Below are 20,347 nucleotides of genomic sequence, written 5' to 3' on the forward strand. Positions count from 1 at the left end.
CTTAGTAAGTACATATTGTAGACACGTTAGATACGCGCAATTATTTATGTAATCGATGATATCTGGATCATCTCACGTGCCAGCTTGATCTGCTTGGCTACAGGGATATGTTTAGCATGTTATCTAATATTGATACGTTGATGGAGATCTGATGTTGTGGCATGTAACGGGAGGACAACACTGAATAAAGACTGAGTTACTATATCACAATGAATTTACACTCAACACTAAACTTTGACGGAGTTACGAATTGATTTCAAGAACTGTGAACTTCTCATTACATTTAGTATTATTCGATTCATTGCGTATGTCTGACTTCGTGATCTAAAGTAGGTTTATCAGAATGCCATTATCCATTTCTTGACGCGTAGGTCTAATGCATTTCGCGTGGTAATGTATCCGCTCGCACATTTCAAGTCAAGACTTTCTGATTCTGTCACAAGCTGACTCTCCGAAGACGCACACACTTAAACTGTCCCATCGACTCGCGTGAACCCATATTTTCAATTTAAAACCAATTATTCAATATACACTTTTAGAGCGTTCTATTCCCTGACGTCGCGCGACACATGGCATTGTTTCCTGTAAACTGTTCCTCTCTTGTAAATTGGTATGATCGACGACGCAATGGCACATTTTCAAGACATGAAGAATCACTATTAATCACACAGGTCCCAGTGGTATGGGAAATAAATCTTGGGTTTTAATAGAAATGGGATTAGGTTTATGCCCTTCTGATGTGTGAGAGGAGTAACAACGACTTACATTTTGATACAGATACGGTGTTCTGTATACTAATCAAAATGAATGAATGGATTCAAACGCCATTTGTTCGTAGTGTGTGACCAGAAAAAGACATTCAATTATTCCATGCAATCACTCGTATGTTATTCAACATGGTGAATGCAAATGGTCTTACTTTGCGGAACTAGTATAATAACACGTTTCTTCAAAAACTGGGTTATGAATTAGTCAACATTATGAAGAGAATGCGCCAGACAACGCTGTAATGCTACAGGCACATCCGTGCGTTTATGCAAATCCAGTTACACACCGAAACAGGGAGAAGCATAAAGTAATCCCATGTAAGAACATGCTATGTGTTTTTAATTGAAGGTTGAATGATGGTAAAGCAACCATTTATGTTGTTTCAAGGAATGTTGATAATGGAACAAATTATTTTAAAATAAATAATCTTGAACGACATTCAACTACGACATTCACGAACGCCACGGGACATTGCTTTGTGTATACACAATGAAATCCAAATAGGTTGTCTGTAAGATAAAGGTCATAACAACTGCTCTTCAAAATTGTTTAAACTCTGCTGATTCTGTCTCATATAATAATTTATATGATTATTTTCATTTGAGCATCCTCTGACACTGAATCCAATATCGAATTCACCAGAAAGTCGAGAGAGTTGTCTTAAAAAGAAATTAAATACATTAATTTAAAAATTGTCTGTTTCCGTTCCGCATACGTAGATATAAATAATATCTTCGCCGTAAGGTTTTCGATGAACAGTAACACAACGTTACGTTCAAGGTATATGTCATCAAGGAGTCGTACGCACACTTAATAAGAAACTTTAAAGTAAAATCGTTTTATATAAATATTTATTCCGAAATATATCTTAGAACGTCGAAACTAAAGTGTAGATGGCGTTACGTATTTATCAGATGTAATTGGTAATCATAACAAGAACGAACACGCGTTATACTAGAATACATTGAATCGAAACAAGAATCAAAACAATATTGTACATATGATGTATTTCAAGTGTATTTAAGTCTTTCAAGTTCAGAATTGTGTCAATTACATATCAAGTGATCAACGAGCGTCTTAATCACAAGTACAATTGCACTATAATACACGATTACTGGGAAAATAGCTATTTCATATTGAATTACACAGAAAGGCCACAGAGTTGATGACGTTCAAATGTATTGGCGTTCAAATGAATCTTATGTTTCCATAGAAACTGAATACATTTATTCCTCCTAGTTAACGGAAACATGTGATGATATACATTACCTTGTAAGATAAATACATGCAATTGAATATTTGTCTTAACATAGAGAACAAACGTCTTTCTAATTTATTCATGCCGTAGTTATGAAAAGTATTGCTATATTGTGTGTGCAGTATTCTTAAGTAATTACCAACCATATAATTAACATATACCATTGTGGCAGACTGTGTACTAGTATACTGTTTCTATGCCAACAGTGAGTTTGACCATTATAAATTATACTGACTTATAATTCCGTTCACAATCAAAATTCTTTATTTCAAAGACATGAATAAATTTCTATAGTGGCCATCAAGTTAGAGAAGGCATTACGCTAATACATTCATACATTCTAAAATGGTTTCGATGAGGTGCCGTAGAAAAGAAAGTGATAATATGATTTCATTGCAATATACTCAGTTATTGATCGTCGGCCACCGTCAAAGTTAATGCAATTTCAACTTAGAATGAAAATAGGTCGTATCATTCAACAATCTATAACTAGATTTAATGGCAATCTATGCGAATGCATGTTCACAGTACAACAGATGGAATAATGGTTGCCGTGTATTTTATTAACACACAATAGAGGACTAGTTCTAAAGTAACTTTTTATGTTATAGTAGAGATATTGAGAATCAATTTCTAGTATTAGTGATGAATTGCTTAACATTACCTAGGAAAGATTACGCTATGCAGTAATGCCCGGTCATAATAGCAAAGTTACAGCAATTGGCTGAATCAGATCTCCCATAGTGCCCCTCCAATGCAAAAATTAATGGATAACATCATCGTTACCATGGCGACTTTAGAGAGGCCGCGGTGAAAGCGTCTATTGCTGTATTTGGGTGCTCAATGAAAGAACCAATCAACGCTTTTCCGTTCACATATGACGAAAATAAAAGGTACCAGTCAATCGTGTTTCAATATGGTGGACGAGCTTCTCAAACTTGACGTTACCTTCATGGAGTTTGGTGGAGAGTATAGATATACCGGAATAGGTTCCCAACATGTATTTTGGTGTATAAGAAATCCACTATGTTCTAACTCTGCACGCAGTTTTAATCAAATATTTAAGTGAGCAGCTTACAACAAAAACAAGTACTATGGAACCCAATATTGCAACAATATTACTGCCAATTTTAAACTAATTCTGATATTTAGCAAAGTGTAGCAAGAATTGTGCTCGAATCGAGAGGTTCAAAGTACTGGCACGTGGAAGAATATATTTCTGTAAATAAACTGATACTGACATTTGACACTTCCCTGCAGTATCACATGTTAACGATGCGCTTCAGCGATGGTAAACATATACAATATTAAAGAAAGCTGAAAGTTCCATGTGTTTAATTTATTTTGGACATGCTCTAGTATTCGAGGCAGCTGGCAGTTTATTGTACTAGAGAGTATCAGAATTCGTTTCATATACAGATTGAACATGAATAAGATAAATATAATATGGGAACCTAACGGTACACTACCCAGTGGGAAATCAGTCAAACTCTAACTTGACAAACATTCTGATTATACGTATATTTATATTATTGGTCTCCAAAATGAATGGATATAACATTTTCGATCAGTTGGGTTACATAAAGTATAGTGACACAAGTCTGAAAAGTGTGATATAAGTGAATGTCATTGTGAAACGGAATATGTAAATATCAAAACACCATTGCAAGTGTTAACTGTTGTCTGATCACTGTATTTGCATGTGTCGAGAATCACTAATCTGATCTCATTGAAAAAAAGCATTTTAACTAAAGCATTATAATAGTAATCATATGTGCTATACACAACTAATGTGTGATTTATTTTTTAAAGGCGATTCTCGTGAGGTACATACACTATTACAGACCGTTTCGGTTGGTCAAATATTTCTAGATCTATGACGAATAAAGCAGAAGTGATTTGAGGTTATTTGGACCTAACAATATTAGCATAAATTCATGTAATTTATGTAATGTGACAATAATAATGCATGTCAACTACTAGGATGTGTGGCTCCTTGAAATACCATTTTTATTGTAGTAATTAACGTTGTATATTGCAAGTCATTCACGTATCCAAAATGTGGTACGCACAGTGTAAGACAATTTTCAAATGGCGTTATCACAATAAAATACCCGGGCCAGACTGATTTTCAAATGGCCTAATTCAAGTTGATGTGATCAAAGGTAGACTGGTTGTGACAAATTTACCTTTTGGCTTGGGCATATGTACCTCGGGGCATTCGTTCACGACAATCTGGTAAGTTATTTGCTATGTTTTTTACTCAACAGATTTGTGAAAATTAAACGAATAGTAGTGCATTTTGATATCGTATCACACATTTGAGAGACGATCTCCCTGTCACATAAAGGTAATTTTAATTTCAGTAGCTTTAACCTTGATGATGTGATTACTACTCCAGGGTACGGGTCAATCTAATTTTTTTAGTTTTCAACTCCGGGTAGGATGAAACCTTGAAACACAATTGTCACGAAAAAAAGAAAGAAAAATAACAACACTACATATGAATTCGTTTCCGGCGACCGAATAATACAATTGGCGAATACAATACAGAAAATTGTTGAGGCATAATATAAGTAATATGTTAAGACATTTGTCCTTAACACCAGGTGACAGATTTGTGTTAGCTTTTGAAATATCGCGTGAGAACCTTTTTTGTATATAGCCTTGTCTAACAAGTGCATTTCCAGGTGAATAGAATCGTAAACGTGCATTCACGACACCAGCTATGCCATTCTTTTCTTAGACTAGTTTGATTCTTTGATGTCATGCTATGAGTGGCAGAGAATGACCCTGGAAATATTACGTCATTGACCCGACATCTCCACGGCAGGTTCATTACACAGACAGACATCGTTGCATATTTCTTTGCACTGCTATATTATATATGGTCAGACAGAAATCCATAATATTCCATTGAAATATGGCTAACAAATGATGTATTCCACTCGCGTTTTACCTTAAGGCCTGTCACTTTCACGTTTTAATGCCTCGAATCTGTATTGCAATAGCTATGGCACATGAATAGGCTACAGAGTAATGCGAGGTCGTTATATAAGTTACTGGTAAATGCATATATTACTAGTTGCGTGTATCGCATACATCATAAGCATATAATTTAGCATTTCTTGACGTAATAATAACACACAAATCAGTATCACAAAATTCAACATCGACAGACAACATTTAAATCAAACCTTGCTATTTTCGGGGACAGTTTTGTAAATACAAGTGAGCTGCCATATAATTATATGCAAGCACATGGATAAAATTATATGTCGAGTGAAATTTGCTTTCTTAACTTGTATCCTCCAATATGCCGAATCGACATCTTAGGAAACATGACGAGGGTGGATATGTGAGAGGTTGCCACGACAACGAAAGGGTAATGAGGGATCTGTTCAATCACCTGTCTAACCCTTGGCGTATGATTCAGTTATAGTGGAGTGGTATTGATTTCTAATCAGAGTTAATCTAGTTGTGAATGAAAATAGGAATGGCGTATCCGGTTGGTCATCAAGTGTCTTACAATTAAAAACGTATTGGGCAAATAAATATAAAATAAATAAAAGAACGACACTGTCGACAAAATATAGTATTGACGTGCTTTTCAGTCTGAAAATGATATTACAGTGAAAACAAGTACTGCTCTTAACAGACGACAGATACATGTCTGATTTCATTTGTGTTTTGTCATTAGTTTATAATGGCTGCTTATGTCGACGAATGTACGTATAATGTAACAATGTGTGATGTCATAGTATTTGTCGTTTAATTTGTCAATTGTTATTTTGATTCAGTGCTCTCTCTTCAACAATTGGAATTTACTATAATATTAACAACTTAGCGTCAATCATACATTAATGTAGTAATGTAGATTTCAATTATAATTTAATATTTGAATCCAAACCATCATACAGCTAGATTGTGTAGTACTTAACAATACTGAATAAAGTGAAGATCAGTTACCTGCTCAACAATTGATTCGTAACACATGATATGTTGCTATGATACGGCGACATAATAACAAAAAACAAAACAATTGAATGATTAAAACTAACCACCAATTGGCAATGTCCGTAGTTAGACTGAACTCTTCCATTGTATGTACCGCTTAATGCGCACACGCATCCAACGGTGACTTCAAACGATAGCGGGCGAATAATGACTAAGCCACATTAAATGACTTTTAGTTTCTATCCATGGTATAATTAATCTTAATCAGGCATGTAAGCTTAATTTACTTTTAACCACTATTTGTTGATGTATTACGTTTGCAGGTTGCCATTATAAAACTAGCGATTGCAAAAATCGATTCAATAATTTCGCTGCTAAACATTTAACCAGGAAGTGCCTGCAATACCCAGTCATATGATAGATGATTACAAGTTGATTGCTGCCATTAACCTGAACACTAGTGCAGAACGACTCCCTAAACATTCGGAGTCTGTAAGGAATATTGCGTCATTTCAAATCATCGATCTGAAAATATTGCTTCATATTCCAGAATGTATAAACATATAGCACAGTCCACAAAATAAAGTGGCTAACAAATCCGCGCACATAGCCCGGGGTAATGACGTATTTAACCTCCTCAACAAATTGAAAGATATTATTGGTGGCGCCTGGCAGGTATCCGGCATTGCTGATTAGTGTGACAATACCTACCTCATTGTAGCAGCAGAAACACTTTTTTTAAACACGCGATGTTTTTGTCAAAATTGTCAATTAAGAATGCTATGACATGTGGCGATTCCTTTTTCCGGTTTCGAAATGACAAAAAATAGAAACTATAACCGAGTGTCTATTAAATAATATTTCAAAATAAAAGCTGAAAATTTATTTTGCTTGTCTGTTTGTACTATTGAAATTGTTGTAAAGCGTACTTCTGTGTCTAATATCGGGTTACACAACTGGCGAATACGGGACTCAAATATGCAGACATCATGTAAGTCGATCACAGGGGTGTTGTGGATTATCTTGATTAAATTAAGCTTAGCTAGTGAGCATTATCAGATCAATAGAACAAGGCTTTTCGGGCTGTGACGCTTGTGCAGTCAAATATCCGATGAGTTACAATGAGAAAGGGTCAATTCTACCATTTGTCATAATAGCTGATACTATCGATCTTTCCTTTTTCTTTTTAATAAAACATTACCTCTGTCATAAGTGCAAATTGTTAATATTGACACTTAATCATATTCGCTAGACTGACGTTGTACATTAAATCATTTGCAAGTGGAAAAAGATGGCTGCGGAATTGCGTTCAGGTTTCCAGGGGGCGCCATCTATTGAAACCTAGTTTTGTCATGGGAACCACAGGGATTATTGTACAGAATGACAACTTACCAGGGGCCCGGCGTGAAATGTCAAATATATCGTCAGCTTGCGAGGCTAAGTTTTTTGGCCTCTATCTGGTGATTTTATGCATCAATTCCCATAATTTCGTCCGGTTTCCAGCACGTGATCGATCTAAACAAAAATGGCGACTACTCGACTTTCGTTTTTGACTTCGCATTTCATTTGCGATAGGCTTTGTGTAGGGTCACGTTGTTTATGCAATTGTGTCAAAAACAAATTTTTGGTAAGATTTGGTCATTTTAATGTAGTTATATTTAAACAAAACATATTAAAAATCACAGCCACTGCTATACTATAATAGTAGAATATTCACAGTCATATTTAAGATAAGTGTGTACTTATTGGTCAGAAATAACATAGAGACTATAAAACTATAAAAATCGTAAACGCTCTCATTAAGGCAAATAGGAATTCCCATCACAGAAATACAGGCATTATCCTTGTCTGAGCACTAAAACAACTTTATACTGTAAATACTAGAGTCAAATTTAATGCAATCGGTAAAATGTATTTTTCTTAAAAGATATCATGTTATCAATGCGTATACTTTATTTTGGTAAAAAACTAACGAGTCAAATGGTGATTTATTGGCAGCGATAATTGTTAAATTCGAAAAGTGACTGGAGAACGTGCCGATGACGTACGCGTTAACCGCGATAAATCACACCAATGTTTACGCTGTAAAATAGTATGTCGAATCAAAGGTCATATGTCAAATATCAAATTAGCGTGCAATGGAGGAAAAGCGCTGCAGCGTTGCGTATAATCATGTATTACCACCAGATACACGTGGATTTACTGCTTTGACTAAGCTTATCTCTGATTTTTACAGATGTCATTACACTGTATACCACAAACTGCCTGAATAGGCTTTCACGTTGCGTAGAACGTAGAGTAAATCAGTTTTATTACCGTGCAAGGCATTACGACCCGCTTGCACAGCCGGGGATCATACTTTCACAATGGACGAACTCTTCAATATGTCGCCGGGTGTTTTAGGTGTAACTGATACGATGAGGTAAACGGAGTACCGGCAAAATGTATACGTTAATGAACGTTTTTTAACAGCAAGCAGCTGCTATTGAGCGAATAACCCCCAAAAATAGTAGTTTTGGGGCGTGTCGAAATCAATGACGTTATCGTACGCCAAATGATTAGTTTACATATTTAAAATTACAGATATAACATAGAGACAGCTGTGCATAAAAACACAATTGGTTTAGAAGTTGTATGAATCTGACAGTGAATATAGCTGAGTAAGCTAATTATAAAATAGAAGTGACCTTGCTGAGATGGAATGATAGTGTCCTCCTCCCACCATATTCTAGTTCCTTAGTAGTTATTCTTCTAATACATAAACAAAAATGATATGACAAGGTAAATAACTCTTTCTGAGTAAACTACGTGGGGGATATTTATTCCCATCCAAAATACATCTGTCAACGTTTCCTTTAACTAGATTTACGGTCGTTATAAATGTCATCGTTGGAACCTATTCGTATCTTTGATATTATTAAGGGATAAATACAAAACGTGGTATTCCAGGGAGGTTATATAGCCTTAACGCTACTGATAATCCAAACATATGTGTGTAGACATGCAGGAACAACTAGCAGTTTGCAGTATTAGTGAAAAAAAGTATTGTATTCATGACATCAGGACTTGTTCCCTGTGACATTAGACAAACTACAACTAGCCATCAATCACAGTGGTGTTATCGGAGTAGTGCATATGGCGTAAAATTACATTATTTACAGTCAGCAAAAAATACCTCGTTTTAATACCAGCGATAATGTCAGCAAAGCACTCGATTTAATTACATGATTCCTATAACGCAACTGCGGATGACACCTCGCTCAGCTTAGTGTCAACTGTATTATCGTGTCAAAGTTATACTCAATAAATATCCCTGATTAAAAAAACCGTAACAACGTTCGTCGGTTGAATTAAAAAGGTAACATATATTATTTTTTTTTAAATATTTACGTATAACCTACGACTGAATTCCCACCACGTCTACAATTAGACGTAGCTATGCTATTAGAATACTATTGACTCTTGTGTTACGTCGTTCAGACACTGCTAATTTACCTCAAGGGTCAGATAATGCTTGTCGCCGCCGAATCTGGATGATTTGTTTTCTGTTACGTCATTCAAGTTAAATCTCCATATGACTGCTTCGGAGGTAATGAACACGACGCGAAATCGCGCATCGTAATTTAACAATTTCTGATGAGAAGGACAACAAATAATCACAACACAACATCGCATTATATGCATAGTAGATACCGATTTCGTACTGCCATTAGACTCATATAAATTACAACAGTGCTGAGAAAAAAGAATTCAATGTGAATGCGTGCTAACATTGAGCCGCATTAACCGTGCGTAAGTGAGTATAGTGCTCAAGTGAACAAACTCGACTCACCGCTTCCAGCAATCAGTCTATCAAAAGCTATTGAAACCAACATCACCGACAGCCAAATCATCTCCCTGGCTATTCGTACTTCCATGACTGGAACGATCTTGTCAAAATGAGACAAAAACCGGTCGTTAATGTGAGCGACTCATCTCTCGCCATGAATCCGACGACAGCGCTCTACCGTCAGGCAGCCGATGTTAGTCAAAGATATGGTTCGTTCATGTCAACCTTTGACCCCGTCCTGTTGAGAAACAAACGCAAGCATGTAAACTAGTGTGTCTACTATCTCTGACGTGAACGACTGCCACGAACTGTTGTCGTTACATTTACTGATCTTCGTATTCTAATATAAAACACGGTAATCAATCGAGAAACAAAAACCGACTATAAATAACCACCAATATCATCTGCCTAAAACATTTTCATAAGAAATAACCTAATTTCAATAATTGAATTTGACATAACAATAGATCCATCTGATTTATTTAATTACGATTACGTCACATTAATCAAACTAATGGGGAGGGTTAGAATAGAACAACATAATAAACTGTGACAACTGCCAGGAAAACTAACATTATGTTACTTTCACTAACACCATTAATCTAGAAAAACACATTTCATTAGAAGATCTGAATAATCACTGCACGACATGTTGTTCTATTCACCAGTGTTTATAATTGCATTGCCGACGGACTGCGACGTGAGAACATTCGCTTACTGCTGTCTGAAATATACGGCGACTGTTGTTCAAACATGAGTTCAATAATGACTGTTTTACACGGAAAAATGTTACTACAGTGGGGTGGAATTAGTATTGCGTCGTACTGTGTCTTAACGAAAGGAATGTATATTTATATAAACTTCCCATACACTAGTGTTAATTGGATTGCAATTTAAATAATCATTGTAACAGATACTAACATATAACGAACGCTTATCATCTGTGCTAGAGTATTTAATTTCCCTTCGCAGTTCAAGTCTGTATTTTTAATATTTTCCCACTACTCTTTATTCGTGCAGCAAAGAATGTCCCATCATGCTCTTATATGCTGACTGGTTTCAGTAAAATGCGATATAGAGGCGCTATATACGTTTTAATCTCACCTGCTGAACGATAACGTTGAATATATGAATATTAACACGTGTATACTTAACCTCAATATAACCTGGAAGTAAATGTGTTTGTGAATTCAGGAGCGCCCATTCATTCATTTCAGTACCACGTGACTTGGCGCTGTCATTTACATTGTCAATGCCATATGATTTCCACATTTGTAGACAACTCTAGACTGAGTAAATCGCGCGGGAACTAAGTCGAGCAATAACATTGAGTAATTATTACATAATTTATGTTCCGTAACATGACAGATTCAAATTACCCGTTGCATCGAGTATATTTAAGTGGATTTAAAAATAAACAGCTCACTGCTTAGTGTAGCGGTTAGATTTCCCGACGGTTTATGTAGTTTCACAGGATATGGTGAATGCAAGATGGCGATGTACCGCATACCAAACGAACGTTTGCATTTGTGATTGTAATATCAATCACACACGGTACATTAATACAATTTTATTAGGCCTGGTCCATATCTTGTCAACGCCATGACGTTGCAGTTGTGTTCTGGGCTGCAGATTAGTTGAACGTATTATATGTTTAGAGAATATACTTGTCTTTCCAGCAATCGCTTTTCTCACTTCTATCGGTTTATACCATACACCACTAGCCATGACGTGTTCTTTACATTACTGGCGGCGATCATCGGAACACTATAGCAAGGCTTGTTGAAATTAACGAGGCTCTATTTGCGGCGTGCAAGACATAAGCAGCCTGCTGTAGTCTATATTTCCTAAATAACTCAACTTTATTCAGTGTGTCCACGTGATGGCAACCAATGGCAAATGTAATCGACAGCGAATTACATTTGAGATAATATGTGGAGATAATATATATTGACAATTGTTTTATATTTTCACAGAACAGAAATCCTATTATTTATCTATGTATATTAATTTCATATCAGTCATATAATGCGAATAATAACCAGCACAAGATTATACTGTGGCTGATAAGTTATGTATTCGGGTCAATAACAATTATTCTACTATGATAGTCACATGGAGCCATAGTTATTATATTAATATATTACAAGCATTACACACATTTATGTAAAATAACAATATGAAGATTTATTATAGTGATGTGTCAAATGTATGATCACGCATTATATGATATTAGTTGATTTGATTCACGTAATGTAACACAGGAACCGAACTGTTGCTGCTGGTGCACACGCTCGTCTTCGAGCAACGGTATGAACATTAGTCATGTTTCATCGTGAATTTAATCGTTGAAAGCAATAACTATAGCATTACGTCACTGAGTAAAGCATTCTTTTAATTATTAGTACGTACCTAAAATACCACGTGTATGTACATTTGTAGTGTTAAACTTATTATAAATGTATCATTAAATTAATACTATTCATTTCTTGAATACAGAGGATATAAATATTTTATCTAATATATGGTGTATATTTAGAGATGTTGATTACGTAACATTTCAATCCAAATCCTGATATTCTGTATCAAAAAATTTCATCCACTTTGAAGATACTATTATCAATTACTGAACGTGTTTTACTTTATATTTGAGATTCTTTGATTCGATTGTTTCGATGATAAAAAAAAATATTGAATAATAAAATTGAAGGACGCACACCATGAGCACATTATACAATGGAACAGTTTGTACGTTGCTGGCTGGCACGTGATCGGAACCACAGTATGGAAACAACTGATATAAAGAAAGAGTTGCCTTTTATTTGATATATGATTAGTACTTAATAAGATGCGATTAAATGTCTATGCAAAGATTACGCAATTCCGTTACGTCACAGTGTTCAGAGACGTGACTGGTAGAAGGACAATGACATATTGTCTTCAACAACTATTCGCATTACATTTCAGTTTATGTTTCTTCAGGCATACATTATGTTTATGCCATTAATAAATAGATCACTGAGCAGACCTGCAATTGCAGGCCATTGCGTGTGTTTGAAGTCAAATAGAACGGTCTTTGAAGCACACTTCGCATTTGAGCAGCTCTTCGTGATTGTCGGCTAATTTCGTCATTCAGAGCTCGAGTGGGCAATTCAAAAGAATCCTTTTGAAAAGTTCAACTCTGATGTTTACAAATAAAGATACAATGAACTGTAAAATCGATGGCAATAATATTCACAACAAACAGTACATTATATTATAATGGATTTAAACTGTGCGACGGCACACTTCAATAATTGAAATGTAAATACAAACCCTTGTTTGACTTCACTGCTTTCACCAAGCAACGATCAATGGAAGCGAGTGTACTTTCTGCTCAAATCGACCTAGATATACTCCGTTGAAATAGAGGTACTTTCGGTTAAAAAAAAAATCAACATGTGGTAAATACACAAATTATTACAAATTAATTGTGTTGTGGATTCCGATGGAAATAGTCGGAAATAACTTATTGAAGAAGAAACGGAAGACGAGTTTTATTCACTAGCACAGTACACACACTGTCGCGTTGCATGTGTTGAGTACAGCGGAAGTCAGCTTCTCTATAACACGAATCACGGAGTTTTAGACCTTTATAGACATGAATTGTAATTACTAGTGATTGAACACCTAAAAAAGTTCAGTCTGATAAATATATAATACCAAGGTAATCGTAACTATGACGTAGGACTCCAATTATTATGATGTTTACTGCTTTTCTCATATACAAATTATCACCATGGGAATTTTCTTAGCCATAAACTAAGTAGTATCGCTGAATGCCGCGATACTGAATGATAACATAGGACACTGGTCATGAATTATCGTGTAGCACGTATTATAGCCCCAGCTTTCTCAGCTTGAACAAATCGCCTATTTCATTTCATATTATTAGTTGCTCCACGATGCCATTGTATGTAGGTCCATTGAATGTGTCGGTTACGTTGTTTTATTGAATTCATATGCGGGATGAATCCCATTTTGAAAAGTTCGGCGTAAGATGGGTATGTGTCAGGTGATCAAGCATATTAGCGAATAGCGTCGTCGTGTGTGTTTGTACAACTCCTTTCACAAATATTATTGTATTAGCCTGTTTCGCTACACTTATTTGTATATGCAGATGCGAGACTACATATACACCAAGAAATGCTTTTTTCAAAATAACTTTGGTTGGTGCACTTTATTAAATTAGATATGAGATTTAATATGAAATATTTTTTGAGTGCGATTTGGGTGAAAACCACATGGTTTTGAAATATCAGACGAAGACTGCAGCTGAATACATGGAGCTGTAAATGTTGTATGTACCTGTGTGGCTAGTTCAAGTTCATCTTCAGGACATTTTATTACGCCATATATACTATTTGATTGTAAAACTAAAGACGTCGTTGTTTGTAGAATTGTGAATTTGTTGGTCCAGATTAAAGGGCCCTGCTTATTGAGTTTGTTGTCTATGCTGAATGTCATTGCAGTGTGGCCATGTACAACATTGTCTATGGTGAGTGTAATTGTAGTGTAAGACATGTACATTGTGGTCTATGACGAGTGTCATTGTAGTGTGAGACATGTACATTGTTGTCTATGGTGAGTGTAATTGAAGTGTGAGACATATACATTGTTGTCTATGGTGATTGTAATTGTAGTGTGGGACATGTACATTGTTGTCTATGATGAGTGTAATTGTAGTGTGGAACATGTACATTGTTGTCTATGGTGAGTGTCATTGCAGTGTGGGACATATACATTGTAGTATATGGTGAGTGTTATTGTAGTGTGAGACATGTACATTGTGGTCTATGGCGAGTGTCATTGTAGTGTGAGACATGTACATTGTTGTCCATGGTGAGTCTAATGGAAGTGTGAGACATGTACATTGTTGTCTATGGTGAGTGTTATTGTAGTGTGAGACATGTACATTGTGGTCTATGGCGAGTGTCACTGTAGTGTGAGACATGTACATTGTTGTCCATGGTGAGTCTAATGGAAGTGTGAGACATGTACATTGTTGTCTATGGTGATTGTAATTGTAGTGTGGGACATGTACATTGTTGTCTATGATGAGTGTAATTGTAGTGTAAGACATGTACATTGTCGTTTATGGTGAGTGTCATTGTAGTGTGGGACATGTACATTGTAGTATATGGTGAGTGTAATTGTAGTGTGAGACATGTACATTGTTGTCTATGGTGAGTGTAATTGTAGTGTAAGACATGTACATTGTTGTCTATGGTGAGTGTAATTGTAGTGTAAGACATGTACATTGTTGTCTATGGTGAGTGTAATTGTAGTTTCAGACATGTACATTGTTGTCTATGGTGAGTGTAATTGAAGTGTGAGACATGTACATTGTTTTTATACGGTGAGTGTAATTGAAGTGTGGGACGTGTACATTGTTTTTATACGGTGAGTGTAATTGAGATGTGAGACATGTACATTGTTGTCTATGGTGAGTGTAATTGAAGTGAGGGACATGTACATTGTTTTTATACGGTGAGTGTAATTGAGATGTGAGACATGTACATTGTTGTCTATGGTGAGTGTAATAGAAGTGTAGGATATGTACATTGTTGTTATACGGTGAGTGTAATTGTAGTGTGGGTCATGTACATTGTAGTATATGGTGAGTGTAATTGAAGTGTGAGACATGTAGATTGTTGTCTATGGTGAGTGTAATTGTAGTGCGAGACATGTACATTGTTGTCTATGGTGAGTGTAATTGTAGTGTAAGACATGTACATTGTTGTCTATGGTGAGTGTAATTGAAGTGTGAGACATGTACATTGTAGTATATGGTGAGTGTAATTGTAGTGTGAGTCATGGACATTATTGTCTATGGTGAGTGTAATTGCAGAGTGAGACATGTACATTGTAGTATATGGTGAGTGTAATTGTAGTGTGAGACATGTACATTGTTGTCTATGGTGAGTGTAATTGAAGTGTGAGACATGTACATTGTTTTTATACGGTGAGTGTAATTGAAGTGTGTGACATGTACATTGTTGTCTATGGTAAGTGTAATTGTAGTGTAAGACATGTACATTGTTGTCTATTGTGAGTGTAATTGAAGTGTGAGACATGTACATTGGTTTATACGGTGAGTGTAATTGAAGTGTGAGACATGTACATTGTTTTTATATGGTGAGTGTAATTGTAGTGTAAGACATGTACATTGTTTTCTATGGTGAGTGTAATTGAGATGTTGAGACATGTACATTGTTGTCTATGGTGAGTGTAATTGAAGTGTGTGACATGTACATTGTTGTCTATGGTGAGTGTAATTGTAGTGTGAGTCATGGACATTGTTGTCTATGGTGAGTGTAATTGAAGAGTGAGACATGTAGATTGTTGTCTATGGTAAGTGTCATTGTAGAGTGGAACATGTACATTGTTGTCTATGGTGAGTGTCATTGTAGTATGAGACATGTACATTGTTGTCTATGGTGAGTGTAATTGAAGTGTGAGACATGTACATTGTTGTCTATGGTGAGTGTAATTGTAGTGTGAGTCATGGACATTGTTGTCTATGGTGAGTGTAATTGAAGTGTGAGATATGTACATTGTTTTTTTACGGTGAGTGTAATTGAAGTGTGTGACATGTACATTGTTGTCTATGGTGAGTGTAATTGTAGTGTAAGACATGTACATTGTTGTCTATGGTGAGTGTAATTGTAGTGTAAGTCATGGAAATTGTTGTCTATGGTGAGTGTAATTGAAGTGTGAGATATGTACATTGTTTTTATACGGTGAGTGTAATTGAGATGTGAGACATGTACATTCTTTTTATACGGTGAGTGTAATTGAAGTGTGAGACATGTACATTGTTGTCTATGGTGAGTGTAATTGAAGTGTGAGACATGCACATTGTTGTTTATGGTGAGTGTAATTCAAGTGTGAGACATGTACATTGTGTTTATACAGTGAGTGTAATTGAAGTGTGAGACATGCACATCGTTGTTTATGGTGAGTGTAATTGAAGTGAGAGACATGCACATTGTTATGGTGAGTGTAATTCAAGTGTGAGACATGTACATTGTGTTTATACGGTGAGTGTAATTGACGTGTGAGACATGCACATTGTTGTTTATGGTGAGTGTAATTGAAGTGTGTGACATGTACATTGTTGTCTATGGTGAGTGTAATTGTAGTGTAAGACATGTACATTGTTGTCTATGGTGAGTGTAATTGTAGTGTGAGTCATGTACATTGTTGTCTATGGTGAGCGTAATTGAAGTGTGTGACATGTACATTGTTGTCTATGGTGAGTGTAATTGTAGTGTGAGTCATGGACATTGTCGTCTATGGTGAGTGTAATTGAAGAGTAAGACATGTAGATTGTTGTCTATGGTGAGTGTCATTGTAGAGTGGGACATGTACATTGTTGTCTATGGTGAGTGTCATTGTAGTGTGACACATGTACATTGTTGTCTATGGTAAGTGTAATTGTAGTTTAAGACATGTACATTGTTGTCTATTGTGAGTGTAATTGAAGTGTGAGACATGTACATTGTTTTATACGGTGAGTGTAATTGAAGTGTGAGACATGTACATTGTTTTTATACGGTGAGTGTAATTGAGATGTGAGACATGTACATTGTTTTTATACGGTGAGTGTAATTGAAGTGTGAGACATGTACATTTTTTTATACGGTGAGTGTAATTGAGGTGTGAGACATGTACATTGTTGTCTATTGTGAGTGTAATTGAAGTGTGAGACATGTACATTGTTGTCTATGGTGAGTGTAATTGTAGTGTAAGACATGTACATTGTTGTCTATTGTGAGTGTAATTGAAGTGTTGGTCATGTACATTGTTGTATATGGTGAGTGTAATTGAGATGTGAGACATGTACATTGTTGTCTATAGTGAGTGTAATTGAAGTGTGTGACATGTACATTGTTGTCTATGGTGAGTGTAATTGTAGTGTGAGTCATGGACATTGTTGTCTATGGTGAGTGTAATTGAAGTGTGAGATATGTACATTGTTTTTATACGGTGAGTGTAATTGAAGTGTGAGACATGTACATTGTTGTCTATGGTGAGTGTAATTGTAGTGTAAGACATGTACATTGTTGTCTATGGTGAGTGTAATTGTAGTGTGAGTCATGGACATTGTTGTCTATGGTGAGTGTAATTCAAGTGTGAGACATGTATATTGTGTTTATACGGTGAGTGTAATTGAAGTGTGAGTCATGCACATTGTTGTTTATGGTGAGTGTAATTCAAGTGTGAGGCATGTACATTGTGTTTATACGGTGAGTGTAATTGAAGTGTGAGACATGCACATCGTTGTTTATGGTGAGTGTAATTGAAGTGTGAGACATGCACATTGTTGTTTATGGTGAGTGTAATTGAAGTGTGTGACATGTACATTGTTGTCTATGGTGAGTGTAATTGTAGTGTGAGTCATGTACATTGTTTTTATACGGTGAGTGTAATTGAGATGTGAGACATGTACATTGTTTTTATACGGTGAGTGTAATTGAAGTGTGAGACATGCACATTGTTGTTTATGGTGAGTGTAATTCAAGTGTGAGACATGTACATTGTGTTTATACGGTGAGTGTAATTGAAGTGTGAGACATGCACATCGTTGTTTATGGTGAGTGTAATTGAAGTGTGAGACATGCACATTGTTGTTTATGGTGAGTGTAATTGAAGTGTGTGACATGTACATTGTTGTCTATGGTGAGTGTAATTGTAGTGTAAGACATGTACATTGTTGTCTATGGTGAGTGTAATTGTAGTGTGAGTCATGTACATTGTTGTCTATGGTGAGTGTAATTGAAGTGTGTGACATGTACATTGTTGTCTATGGTGAGTGTAATTGTAGTGTGAGTCATGGACATTGTCGTCTATGGTGAGTGTAATTGAAGAGTGAGACATGTAGATTGTTGTCTATGGTGATTGTCATTGTAGAGTGGGACATGTACATTGTTGTATATGGTGAGTGTCATTGTAGTGTGACACATGTACATTGTTGTCTATGGTGAGTGTAATTGAAGTGTGAGACATGTACATTGTTGTCTATGGCGAGTGTAATTGTAGTGTGAGTCATGGACATTGTTGTCAATGGTGAGTGTAATTGAAGTGTGAGACATGTACATTGTTTTTATACGGTGAGTGTAATTGAGGTGTGAGACATGTACACTGTTGTCTATTGTGAGTGTAATTGAAGTGTGAGACATGTACATTGTTGTCTATGGTGAGTGTAATTGTAGTGTGAGACATGTACATTGTTGTCTATGGTGAGTGTAATTGTAGTGTGAGACATGTACATTGTTGTCTATGGTGAGTGTAATTGAAGTGTGAGACATGTACATTGTTTTTATACGGTGAGTGTAATTGAGGTGTGAGACATATACACTGTTGTCTATTGTGAGTGTAATTGAAGTGTGAGACATGTACATTGTTGTCTATGGTGAGTGTAATTGAAGTGTGAGACATGTACATTGTAGTATATGGTGAGTGTAATTGTAGTGTGAGTCATGGACATTATTGTCTATGGTGAGTGTAATTGAAGAGTGAGACATGTACATTGTAGTATATGGTGAGTGTAATTGTAGTGTGAGACATGTACATTGTTGTCTATGGTGAGTGTAATTGAAGTGTGAGACATGTACATTGTTTTTATACGGTGAGTGTAATTGAAGTGTGTGACATGTACATTGTTGTCTATGGTAAGTGTAATTGTAGTGTAAGACATGTACATTGTTGTCTATTGTGAGTGTAATTGAAGTGTGAGACATGTACATTGGTTTATACGGTGAGTGTAATTGAAGTGTGAGACATGTACATTGTTTTTATATGGTGAGTGTAATTGAGGTGTGAGACATGTACATTGTTGTCTATTGTGAGTGTAATTGAAGTGTGAGACATGTACATTGTTGTCTATGGTGAGTGTAATTGTAGTGTAAGACATGTACATTGTTGTCTATGGTGAGTGTAATTGAGATGTTGAGACATGTACATTGTTGTCTATGGTGAGTGTAATTGAAGTGTGAGACATGTACATTGTTGTCTATGGTGAGTGTAATTGTAGTGTGAGTCATGGACATTGTTGTCTATGGTGAGTGTAATTGAAGTGTGAGATATGTACATTGTTTTTTTACGGTGAGTGTAATTGAAGTGTGTGACATGTACATTGTTGTCTACGGTGAGTGTAATTGAAGTGCGAGACATGTACATTGTTGTCTATGATGAGTGTAATTGAAGTGTGAGACATGCACATTGTTGTTTATGGTGAGTGTAATTCAAGTGTGAGACATGTACATTGTGTTTATACAGTGAGTGTAATTGAAGTGTGAGACATGCACATCGTTGTTTATGGTGAGTGTAATTGAAGTGAGAGACATGCACATTGTTATGGTGAGTGTAATTCAAGTGTGAGACATGTACATTGTGTTTATACGGTGAGTGTAATTGACGTGTGAGACATGCACATTGTTGTTTATGGTGAGTGTAATTGAAGTGTGTGACATGTACATTGTTGTCTATGG

At 35.9% G+C, this 20,347-nt stretch overlaps 1 protein-coding gene across 1 annotated transcript in view; it reads right to left on the bottom strand.

Annotated features, from left to right (window-relative positions):
• Nucleotides 1–9,940, bottom strand: part of LOC100378851 (neuronal acetylcholine receptor subunit beta-4-like) — a 28,065-nt gene extending 18,125 nt beyond the window's left edge. The window contains exon 1 of the mRNA XM_006811662.2: nucleotides 9,816–9,940. Coding sequence (XP_006811725.2) covers nucleotides 9,816–9,900 — 85 coding nt within the window. The 5' untranslated portion in view covers nucleotides 9,901–9,940. The remainder of the gene's footprint in view (nucleotides 1–9,815) is intronic.
• Nucleotides 9,941–20,347: the final 10,407 nt, after the last annotated feature.

Source organism: Saccoglossus kowalevskii, chromosome 12, assembly GCF_978046115.1.
Source record: "Saccoglossus kowalevskii chromosome 12, keSacKowa6.1, whole genome shotgun sequence".
NCBI lineage: Eukaryota > Metazoa > Hemichordata > Enteropneusta > Harrimaniidae > Saccoglossus > Saccoglossus kowalevskii.